Source organism: Dendropsophus ebraccatus, chromosome 12, assembly GCF_027789765.1.
Source record: "Dendropsophus ebraccatus isolate aDenEbr1 chromosome 12, aDenEbr1.pat, whole genome shotgun sequence".
NCBI lineage: Eukaryota > Metazoa > Chordata > Amphibia > Anura > Hylidae > Dendropsophus > Dendropsophus ebraccatus.
Window position 1 is genome coordinate 45,593,960 of NC_091465.1, and position 12,463 is coordinate 45,606,422.

The 12,463-nt window shown below is 40.6% G+C and overlaps 1 protein-coding gene across 5 annotated transcripts in view; it reads left to right on the forward strand.

Annotated features, from left to right (window-relative positions):
- The window catches only part of LOC138769142 (myocardin-like), a 72,598-nt gene that overhangs the window by 49,386 nt on the left and 10,749 nt on the right, over positions 1–12,463 (forward strand). For 3 of the 5 annotated variants that reach the window (XM_069947390.1, XM_069947391.1, XM_069947389.1), the window contains exons 2-5: positions 5,420–5,485; positions 6,814–6,872; positions 7,818–7,893; positions 10,158–10,307. In XM_069947390.1, the coding sequence (XP_069803491.1) occupies positions 5,434–5,485; positions 6,814–6,872; positions 7,818–7,893; positions 10,158–10,307 (337 nt within the window). In that variant the 5' untranslated portion in view covers positions 5,420–5,433. Of the gene's footprint in view, positions 1–5,419; positions 5,486–6,530; positions 6,578–6,813; positions 6,873–7,817; positions 7,894–10,157; positions 10,308–12,463 lie in introns of those variants that run through there. The other 2 variants (XM_069947394.1, XM_069947392.1) reach the window with 2 other exon arrangements.

A 12,463-nucleotide genomic window follows, 5' to 3' on the forward strand; every position in this document is an offset into this window, starting at 1 on the left:
AAGGCGTAAGTCAAGTCAGAAATCTAGGCCAGCTCAGAGCTGTAGATATCTGCAATTGCCGTACAGTTATTCCGCTGTTTACAGTGCCATATAGTGTATAAGGGCTTGTTTTTTGCGGGTTCAATTGTACTTAGTAATGAAATCTTACAGCATTTGCACAGTGATCTGGGCCATGATGCATAAATGATGCACATTAAGAGGTATTGCATCTTTTAAATCTATACTACAATCCATATACACTATTAGATACAAGAGGTGTATAAATCCTGCAGTGCTGATTCAACACATCAGTCCTTCCCATAATGGGAATAGAAGAGCACCCTAAAAATTATTGCAGTATCCCCTACTATAACTAAAACCAAGAGCGTCGATTATTCTCCGCATAAAGGGTTAGTCAGTCCCTACATGTGAGAGGTTTGGTTGAAAGCTCTTTTACTGGCACAAGGTTCTCATGTGTGACCCCATCTGGGATAATGGTTTAAATCCCATATTGTTTGGGTGTTTGCAATAGATCTGAACTGATGTATTCTCCTTGGGCAGTTTCTGTAATTTCTGTAAAAATGACAGGCAGAGGGTGCAGGAACATAATAAAGAAACTATACTTATCTTTCTTCATGGCCCTGTAGTGCTGCTCTCTGGCCTATCCAACAGCCGACCAATGCCATTTTTGACCAGCAACCGGGTATGCCACGCTGAAATTTCAGGGCCACATTGATGGATTGCCTGTTCAGCCACTCATTGACTGCAGTGGTTTCCCGCCCTAATCACTGATTGGCTGAGCAGGTAATCCATCAATGGCACAGCAGGAGCTACAGAAGGCGGCTGTCCAAAATCTGTAAGCAGTGCTGTGGAGGCAAAATTATTATGACGTGCGAGGTCGAGAGAGGGGCGGCAACTAGTCATTTGGGGGGGGGGGGGGGGGGAAGCTGCCCATGACTGGTCACGGCTGCCTGTCAGCGCACAATGTGGGAATGATTGACAGCAGAAAGGCCTATAACGGGTATCTCTGCCTGTTAATCATCCCTGCAGAGGGCTTTGACTAGTCACAGGCAGCTTCCCACCCAAATGACTAGTTGCCGCCCCTCCTCCAGGCCCCATGCGGCATAGTAAAACTTCCTTTTCACCTTTATAAAGCTACTGCTGCAGCTGTGTCTGGTATGGTCTGCGAGCTGCACAGTAGATCTATATTGTGCTGCAGGGAACCATATTAACACAATTGTGCTGATTGGTTCCCTTTCAGTTATAACAGCAGGATTCTGCGCTTCTTAGGTGGCGAAAATTAGAGATGAGAAAACTTCTAAATTTCAGTGAGAACCCAAATGCTTTGCATTTAATATATTTTTTTTTTTTTGGCACAATTTTTTGTGGTTTGCATAAACATTTGCATCTTTTTTTTTTTTAAACCACAAAACTGGTATCCATTCCATATAGTGAGTACAAATTGTTATATGATTTTCGTCCTTTAGTCAATTACGTATAATATTAAAATAATTTGGCTTAAATTGACACCTTTCTTTTGGATTTTTAGTAGATCTAGTTCTATCTAGCAGATGAGAGCCAGCAGAGGATTTATTAGCTGCAGATGAATAGCAGACATATGCAAACCAGTTAATCCCATGTGAACCCAACCATAAAATACTGTAACACACGGGAACAACTTGTGGCAGTACAAAATGTCTTCCTGGCACATCCTGGCATGATGTAACACTGTAACAGTATTCACTACTGAGCAGAATGCTAAAGCGACTCCCATGTGACTCCCATAATTATAGATTATAATAATTTTATTGAATAATATTGAAGGTTGTCATCAGGAGTTGCATCAAGAATGTGAATACACTGAGCACATGCCTGTTAACAAGTATCGCTCGGGTCTCCACCACAACCTCACTGTCCCTGGTTGTCTAATGATGTCATATCTGAAAGGACAGTTGAAACTTGGGCCTGTCAATCACCCTCTGGCACCTGTGCCATTAGATCTGTGTAAATCCTGACTTGGCTGCAACCAAACACTGCCATATTACCTCACTGGAGGTTTGCTTTTTTTAAGTTGCCTTTTTTTCTTCCTCTCTGTGGCACCCAGATTAGTCAGGATTCCCCTTACATACCAGATCACATTTAATGTTTATCATGTAGAAAAAATACCTTGACAAGTGTTAGGCTTCTGGAATGAGCAATAGGGCAGTTACATTCTCTCACAAGGGAACGCTCGTGATAAAGCACCGGCTCTGCATTGTATGTTCTAGAAGATTATTTGCAGTAATATATTTTTTTAACCCTTTTTTCTGGCATACCAAATTAGGCTATGTTCAGACAACATAAAAAACACGGCCGTATTTCATAACAATGGCCGTATTTGCGCAAATAACGGCCATTGTTTGTGCAAATACGGCCGTTGTTATTAAATACGGCCGTGTTTTTTACGTAGTGTGAACCTGGCTTGAATCTTGAATTTATGAGCATACCTAAAAAAAGCAACAAACCTGTCCTCAGGTAAGGCTGGGTTCACAAAAAAAAAAAAAAAGATAAAAAAATTAAAAGCATTTGTGTGCATACGTTATTGACTTCCATCATGTAAGAAAAGGACCAAAACAGATCCACTTTTTTAACGTACACAATCCCATTTTTATGTCCGTTAAAGAAAAACAGTTTTGAACCGTTTTTTTTTTTTGTTTTTTTTAAATAATGGAAGTCAGTGGAAAACAGATCAAAAGGGATGCACACAAATTGGAAAAAAACTGATGAAAAAATGGATTTAAAAAACGCAGTGTGAACCCAGCCTAATTTGTATTCTTCAAAGCTACACTTTTCATTTAATTGGAACCGAGCTGCAATACCACACACAAACTGAGGACAATGGCGGCGCTGTTTCTGGGGGAAAGCAGCTAAGCATCTGGAATCCTATACTATTGACAAGGTCTGAGCATTCATGAGAAACTGATTATTTTAAAAGGATTAATGTAACATAGACTGTCTCCTATACTTCCTAAAAGCTTACGGTTAACTGCTTGAAGACTAATGGTACTTTTACACGGAGCGATAGTTCGCCCGATTGCACGGTTAACGATTCCGAATGAACGATGTGTTTTTCATAACGATCAGCGTTTAGACGGAATGATATATTGTACGGAAAAATCGTTTTGCGATCGTTTAAGTCTATCTCACACATAGCTTAAATCGGTGAAAGACTGTTTACACTGAACAATCTGAGAAGTTTTTGCGAACGACCAACAATGATTTGAGAACTTGCTGAAAGATCAAAATGAACGATTTCTCGCTCGTCGCTTGATCATTCGCTGCATTTACACGGAACGATTATCCCAAATGCGATCGTTATCGCGCAAATTGGAACGATAATCGTTCCGTGTAAAACCACCATAAGGAATGATACAGTTACCCACTGTTCTGAGATTTGTGAAGTGACACAGTGTATTATTTGTTTTTCGTTCTGTGTTTTGTAGGGGAGAGAGAGAAAAGGGAGTGGGCGTCTGATCAAATTACTGGAATAAATAGAAGTCCCCGTCACTAAAAATCATTCAGCTGCTCAGCACAAACGTTGGCCAGGGACAACTGTGGGGGGCATGAAACTGCTGGAAATAGAACATGACCCAGTCTTAGTATGTCTCCTTGGTCCTCCGTGTAATCCCAGAACTAAAGAAATATGTCGGCATGAAATTTAACACACTGGTGGCAATGTGTCCAGTTCAAGAACCTGTACAGTTTTCTAGATTATAGAGCAGTTATGGAAGTTAAGCTAGTATTCTTTTTTTCTAGCTATAAAGCTGAATCATTGTTACTGTTATGATAATTAAAAAAAAGATATTTTAATTTAAAAGATACCAAGAAGGGATTATGGGATTGTAAGAAGTGAATATAGACATGGTCAAAATAAAAAATAACTGCATCACCATTACAGAAAATAACATCTGCGATTGTCTCAAATGGGGGAGTAATTGCATTGTGATTAACACTCTGTGGGTATTGGCCATCGCATGCAGGTGTGGGGTTGTCCACATGTTATGATTGCAATGTGAAACCTGACCCTTCTTGCCTTGAAAGTATATCTTCAAAGACGAGCGCAGGAGGGAAGTACAGTGCTAGGAATCGGGAAAAACAACAGTTTTTTTTTTTTGTTTTTTTTTTTGAGTGCATGGGCATAACTACCACCATAGCTGACATAGCGACTGCCATGGGGCCCGGTGGCCCACTCCTGCAATACACTGGGCCTCCTGAGCTGTGATAATATGCAGCACCCGCTGGCTGAGCAGGCCTTTAGGATCCTGCAAATGTCAAGCACTTGCAGTTAAATGTTAAAGGTAATGAATACACTTGATGGGTTTGTGGTAAGTCGAAGGGAGGAGGCAATCAAAACTTTGCTATGGGGCCCAGCCATGTCTAGTTACACCCCTGTTGGAGTTCAATACCAAGCTACTGCTGCAGTCCTAAGGAACATAATGATTTGAATGCTGCAGAATGTTTACTATTTAAAGGTAATCCTTCACACTATCCAGTCAGCAGGCACCAAGTTTTAAAGCAAAGTGAGCTGTGCAGATTGATATATGCAGGTTGTAGAATATATATAGGTGGTAGAATATATATTCAGTGCCACTTATTGGGTTTTAGTGCGACATATTATTTGTATAAAAAAAAAGGAACTGGAAAACCTTGTTGTTGCAAAAACACGCAAGTTGTCGGCCACATTTCAGCAGGCAGCTTGTGTGTTTTTACCCTTATACCTGCAGAAATGGTTCTGGGTGGGTTTAAAGGGGTACTCTGTTTTTCTTTAAAATCAACTGGTTTCAGAATGTCATATTGATTTGTAAATTACTTCTATTTAAAAATCTCAAGTCTTCTAGTACTTATCAGCTTCTGTATGTCTTGCAGGAAGGGGTGTTTTCTTTCCAGTCTGACACAGTGCTCTCTGCTGACATCCCATTCCGAGACATGAACTGTCCACAGCAGGAGCAAATCCCCATAGAAAACCTCTGCTGCTCTGGACAGTTCCTGCCTCGGACAGAGATGTCAGCAGAGAGCACTGTGTCAGACTGGAAATAATATACCTTTTCTGCAGAACATACAGCAGCTGATAAGTACAGCAAGACTGGAGATTTTTTTTTTAACGTAAATTACAAATCTATATAACTTTCTGAAATCAGTTGATTTAAAAGAAAAAGATTTTTGCCAGGGTCCCCCTTTTACAATTAATGGAATACCACAACTCCCCAGCACCCCGTCAGAGCCTCAAAGAAATTGTGGGTGCACATTGGCTTAGAGAGTCAAAGGTTGGTGTTTACTGTGATACAGAGATGTTGAAAAAGAATAAAATTGTGAAGTACTTAAACTCATGATAGTCACAGACATAATACATCATAGCATGTTCCCATCTTGTTAGGTAATTTTGTTCATCCATATTTTTCAGTTCTTCAATTGCGAATGCAACATCGTCGCTCACAAGAACAAATGTCTGAACGGAACTTGATGCCATGTGAGTTTTTGCTTTTAATTAGTTTAATATAAAAAATATACACATATCCATATGTAAACCAATCAAAAAGTTTACGGCTCAAAAAAAACCAAACATTGATGGATGAGGAGGTTTACGAACTGCTGATGTTGCAGCAACATTGTGCAGCTATTGAACATTGGGCTTGGTGTCGCTGCACATGATGACTGGGATATACATCCGCTCCCTCCATGTCTCTAAAAGTTTCATTCTGAGACGCGGAAAAGCCTTATATAGGCATCAGTTCAGCCATCTTCGCCTTGTCAGAAACCCCTTTACGTGCAAAGTCCCTTTTTCTGCTGTTTATGGCTCCAAAAACATTCTAAATAAGGACATTTTGGGGCTGTAAACAGCTGGAAAAGGCATTCAATGGGTGAGATTTATCAAACATGGTGTAAAGTGAGACTGGCTCAGTTGCCCCTAGCAACCAATCAGATTCCAACTTTCATTCCTCACAGACTCTTTGGAAAATAAAAGGTGGAATCTGATTGGTTGCTAGGGGCAACTGAGCCTGTTTCACTTTGCGCCATGCTTGATAAATCTTTCCCATTGTGCCTTGTTTAGTAACATTGTACAGAATAGAACTTGGCAGACTTTCTTCCACTGAATTAAGTGGAGGTCAATAGGTAGAAAAATGGCTGTGTTATGCCCCGTCTTATGAGTCGTAAACTGTTCCATTTGGGTCTTTTATGGATCAAAAATTGTTATAAAATCCTGTGTGTGAACATTGCCTGACTCTGTATTGTGCCATTCCTCTGTCATTATTCCTTGACATTAATGAATAAATACCCTTTGTCAGTATGAAAGGTGATCCTTACTCCTGTTCTGCTACATCTGCCCCACTTGTCCTTGCATCATAGTGAGCCTGTACCTCTTCTTCCTCTGTCTCTTGTCTCATCTGTTCCTGCCCAGTGAACTGGGAACGCAGGCCTAATGCTGAGCTAATGTTTAGAGGGAGTTAAAAGGGAGAAATGTTGGTGCTGTTGCATGTACAGAAGATGGCAGATATAAAGAGACTCTGGAATACCCCTTAGGCTATGTTCACACTCCATAAAATACAGCCGTAATTAAGAGGTAAAAATACAGCTGTAATTTCAGTATAACACCCCTAACTGAAGTCAATGGAAAATTGGCCGGCAGTGCACACACCGTATAGAATAATGGCTATTATTGATTATGACACTCTAAATGAGCATTATTTACCACCTGTTTTTGTAAAATACGGCTGTTTATTTTCATCTGTTCACACGTTTTATTTAAATTAAAATTATGCTTGTATTATGCTGACACATATTTTATTATCCTCTTAGCTGTCAATAAAACACATACAAACTTCCCAGACCAAAATGGAACTTTGGGACAAAATAAAGTAAGTGTCATTCACATTTGTCATCTGTTCCATAAATGGACGTCTATTGTTTAAACTAATACTACATTTTTTTTTCCTTGTATGTGGATTGGTAGCAATAATGCTTGATATGCTATGGGCTATGTTCACACAATGTAAAAACAAAGTCCGTATTTCATAACAGCGGCTGTTTAAAAACCGGCCATTCTTTGCGCAAAAAAAGCCTTTGTTGTGAAATAGGGTCGCTGTTTTTACATAGTGTGAACATAGCCTTGAACTGCAGAGTGAAATTAGCAACAAAAAGACACACTGGTGGACATTTATTAGGACATTTATTAAGATCCCGCCAGTTTTTCCTGGCTGAATTTACAAAGAGAGGCAAACCTCTTACTGAATCCGGCCGGCTGTGCGCCCAACCCTGTGCCCGGCATACCAAATCTACATGTGCTTCCAGCAGGTGTAGATTTGAATCATGATTTACACCTGTGAGCAATATTAAATGATAAATGAGGCATAGGAGAAGGCCATGACTCCTTCCTGTCTTCCCAAACCTAAGGGTTCAGCCATTGATTGCTTTAGTTTAGTGCTGCTTTCAGACTATCCTAGGTGGCTGAATGAGTGAATTCTGAAGTGGTGCATGGTGAAATGGTGGGCTCAGGTTCTGATAATGTGTATTGATAACAAGAAAGTTTAAGGCTGGATGTACACAGGTCCTGTATAGATAATGGCCATTCCTTTGATAGAATTCCCTCTGCTCGGCCCAAGGGAACCCAGTCTGAGGCTATTTGTACAACATTTCATAATTATATTATTTGCTGTGGAATCCACATAATAATTCACTTCCAGCCATATAGTTATCTTTCAGTATATACTCCCATAATGACAACACCGCAATATGTCCAGCATTATTTAAAGATACATCTTTTTCTATTCATTGAATTATAGTGACAGTCATTTATTTTCCAGCCTGAGGATTTCATGAAGTGCAAGACTCAGAACAAACCCCACAAAGTGACTGCTGTGAAGATGCCATTTTCTGAAGGTTGGATTTATTTTTAACACGCTTGGGAGGTGGGTGTGTGATGTCATGTCTACTGATCTCTGAAGTGGAACATGGAAGGTAGAGAACATGCCAGTATCACAAAAAAAATGTGTTCCGTACATGTTCCCCGAAGCAAGTGAAAACATCAGAAAATGAAGGTTTTGACTGTTTTTTTTTTTTTTTCTAAAATATGACTTAGTGTTTAAAGAGTACCTGTCTTTTTATTTATTTTTTAAAACAACAGATCCTGAGCTTACTGACAATCTTGTAATATACTAATATTTTGGCCATAATGTGTTTTAAACCTAGGCTATACTTTCAAACACCAGGGGGCGCTGTTTGCATTATTTCTTATTCTCTGTTATACTGGCCGAAATCTTGACTCTTTCTTTATTAGAAAAAAAGGTGAGACATAGGAAGTGTGCCCGAGCAAGGCAGTCATTTGATTGACAGCCCTGCCCAGTCTGTGAACTGTGGGTGCTGGAGCAGACCAGAAGAAACAGGTTGGGGAGTGTGTGTGACTTGTACCAGCATAGCTAACCAGTAGGTGGGGAGGTGTATCAGCGGTTTAGTGGGGCTTATCGGCAGAGTTGGGGCTTATCAGCAGGTGGCAAGGTATACCAGGGGCTTACCATAATTATTGAATCTCGCATTATATTTTCGTCCTGTCTGCACGGAAAAAGCATCTGCACACAGATGGGATGGCAATACAGGCTGGGATGCAGCTGATTGGCCCTTGGCATGTGTAGGGGCAGTGGGAGATGGAGGCTGTTCAGCTTCCAATGACAGGCTACGCCATTTGATGAGAGTGAATGACATACTGTATAGGGAGACTGGGGAAATATCTGGGCACCATAGCTGCGAAATGCTGCGAAAATCACCAGACAGCAGCCAAAGAGGTAGTCCTAACTTTATTTTTTATTTTTAACATAAAATGACAGGTGCAATTTAAATCAATGCAATCCAAAATCTTGTAGTTAGCACTTGCAGGTAAGGCATGTTAAATATCTGTTAGATCAGGGAGACACATGATATTGTTTATATATACATCTGTGCTTCCTCAATATAGAAAAAATACTTTTCTACCCTAGTGCAAAGTGTCAAAGAGGTGTCCTAAGCCCCTGAAGTGCTTCCAGCTGTAATTTCCCCCCATACACCCCCCCCCCCCCATTCAAATCCCAACTTGACTGAAAGCTGGAGACCAAGACCAACAGGTATAAAATGAGGGATTTGGAGACATTCCAGCTTAGGAACTCCTCTTTGACACTTTGCACCAGAGAATAAGAGCTTTTTATTTATGGAAGCACAGATATATGAAAAGGCACCATGTGTCTCCTTGACCTAACAGCTGTGTAGAGTTTCCCATTTCCCAGACTCCCATACTCCCATACTAGCCGTCTTTTATGTGTGTAGTCTATAGCGTACCCTTAAGCCCCTATTACACGGGGTGATTAAAAGGAGCAAGCGAGTGGTGACCTGTCAGGTCAGCGATCGCTTGATCCTCGTTCCTCGCTCGCTGATGACACAATTACATGCTCTCACAGCAAGCAGGTAAGAGTGGGAGGGGAGCTGCCTGGGTAATCGCTAGATCATCCGGGCAGCCCATAGAAGATAACAGCGGTCTGCTGCCGTCGCTCCGCGTAATAGGATCGCTGCTGTCTGGATCGTTGATGTTTCAACATGTTGAAAGACAACAATCAGCCGACATCGTGCATGTCAGCTCATCGTTGTCTTCTATTACATGAAGCGATTATTGGCTGTGACTGAAAACGGTCGATAATTGCTTTGTGTAATAGGACCTTTAGAGAGGCAACTAGACGCAGATCTCCCTTGCCTCTAGCTTGTAAGAGCAGTCATTTACGTTTCTGTAAAGTATAGAACTGCTATACTAAAGCTACCCATACCCCTCCCTTCATCCACATCTTCTTGCCTGTGTCTTTTTTCAATCATATTATGTAACCATACAAGTATGCACAAGGCATGCACAAGAGCCTCTACACTATTCTTTAACAATTACCTATTTTGCATTGTACAGTACATGCAAAAAATAAAATCTGTGCTTTTAATCTGAAGCTTTGAGCAGACTGCGGCACACATAGCTAATCATGCATGCTGTACTTCAGCTAATTCCCTATTAATTAAAGCTTCTCTGCATGATGATTATACTGAACAATGGGTTTTACATTAATACTTATTATTTTATTCTCTGAACCCTTCAAGTGAGGCCCCTATAAATGTATACTATATTGTATACTATGTTTTAGATGGTGCAATTGAATCTGATGAGCTTAAAGAGAAAAAAGCTCGCTTGGCGGAAGATTTGAATGAAAAAATTTTACATCGGCCGGGACCTTTAGAACTGGTAAAGAAAAACATCCTGCCTCTGGCAAATGGGATAAAGAATGGAGTAAAAGGTTAGGACAGTTGTTTTTTTTTAACTCCCATAAATTCATGTGGCAGATTTGTTTAGTAATTAATATAGGATTTTGTAAGGTTGCATTCACATCTACAGTGGTACCTTGGTTTAAGAGTAACTTGGTTTAAGAGCGTTTTGGTTTAAGAGCTCACAGTTTTTCAAAATTGTGTCTTGGTTTAAGAGCATTGCTTTGGTTTAAGAGCTCCCTGTACTGGGTGGGAGCGTGAGTGGAGGAGGGGCATGGTCTGCATTGTGTGGTCTACAGCCCTGTACTCTGACCCAGGAAGTCTCCCTAACCTTGCAAATCATAGCAGATCCACTTCAGGCTGGGACTTACATCAGGGGACAGGACTGTGGAGGTAATCTCTCCATAGCTGTAACCCCTCTCTCCCCGGACAGAGTGCTGCATGTATATGCCCACATTTGTCCTGCTCATTCCTTTATGATCCCTGCAGTCTCTGTCAGCCCTTGTGTTTCCCATCCTCTCCATTACTCTACAGTAACTTATAATATCACATATTCTGCTGTTTCTGAATGTTTGTTTCATTTGTTTTACATGTTATTCAGAATAATAAATCATTATTTTTGGGGTGTGGAACCAATTATCTGCATTTCTTTGATTTCTTATGGTAAAATTTGCTTTGGTTTAAGAGTGGATTCGGATTACAAGCACGGTCCCGGAACAAATTATGCTCATAATCCAAGGCACCACTGTATTACTATTTTTGTGATATATGGCACCATTAGAAAAAATTTTGTGAGTTTACCATGAAAATGACACCTGGCAAAGATTTCCATAATCTTACTGCTCTTAAATAATCTCTTTTATGTTAATATAGAAACCTACTTTTTACCTACTTTTCTTTCAATTTTGTATATACTTTTGATGTGGATTTTTCTTCTTCATTTGCATAACCTCACATTTATGAGTATTGTAACTCATCTGACGGGTCTCGGCCTAAATCTCCAACCTATCCAAATTAATTTGCAACAGTGCCCTGATCTCTATTTTGTTAATCACTTTACACAGTTTAGTTTCATCTGAAAAAATAACTACAGAAAACAGCTTGAGCGAGGACAAGAGCTCTACATACAGTGGGGAAAAAAGTATTTAGTCAGTCACCAATAGTGCAAGTTCTCCCACTTAAAAAGATGAGAGGCGTCTGTAATTTACATCATAGGTAGACCTCAACTATGAGAGACAAAATGAGAAAAAAAATCCCGAAAATCACATTGTCTGATTTTGTAAGAATTTATTTGCAAATTATGGTGGAAAATAAGTATTTGGTCACCTACAATCAAAATTTCTGGCTCTCACAGATCTGTAACTTCTTCTTTAAGAGTCTCCTCTTTCCTCCACTCATTACCTGTAGTAATGGCACCTGTTTAAACTTGTTGTCAGTATAAAAAGACACCTGTGCACACCCTCAAACAGTGAGACTTCAAACTCCACTATGGTGAAGACCAAAGAGCTGTCAAAGGACACCAGAAACAAAATTGTAGCCCTGCACCAGGCTGGGAAGACTGAATCTGCAATAGGCAACCAGCTTGGAGTGAAGAAATCAACTGTGGGAGCAATAATTAGAAAATGGAAGACATACAAGACCACTGATAATCTCCCTCGATCTGTGGCTCCACGCAAAATCTCACCCCGTGGGGTCAAAATCATCACAAGAACGGTGAGCAAAAATCCCAGAACCACGCGGGGGGACCTAGTGAATGAACTGCAGAGAGCTGGGACCAATGTAACAAAGCCTACCATCAGTAACACACTACGCCGCCAGGGACTCAGATCCTGCAGTGCCAGACGTGTCCCACTGCTTAAGCCAGTACATGTCCCGGCCCGTCTGAAGTTTGCTAGAGAGCATTTGGATGTATTGGGAGAATGTCCTATGGTCTGATGAAACCAAAGTGGAACTGTTTGGTAGAAACACAACTTGTCGTGTTTGGAGGAAAAAGAATAATGAGTTGCATCCATCAAACACCATACCTACTGTAAAGCATGGGGGTGGAAACATCATGCTTTGGGGTTGTTTCTCTGCAAAGGGGCCAGGACGACTGATCCGGGTACATGAAAGAATGAATGGGGCCATGTATCGTGAGATTTTGAGTGCAAACCTCCTTCCATCAGCATGGGCATTGAAGATGAAACGT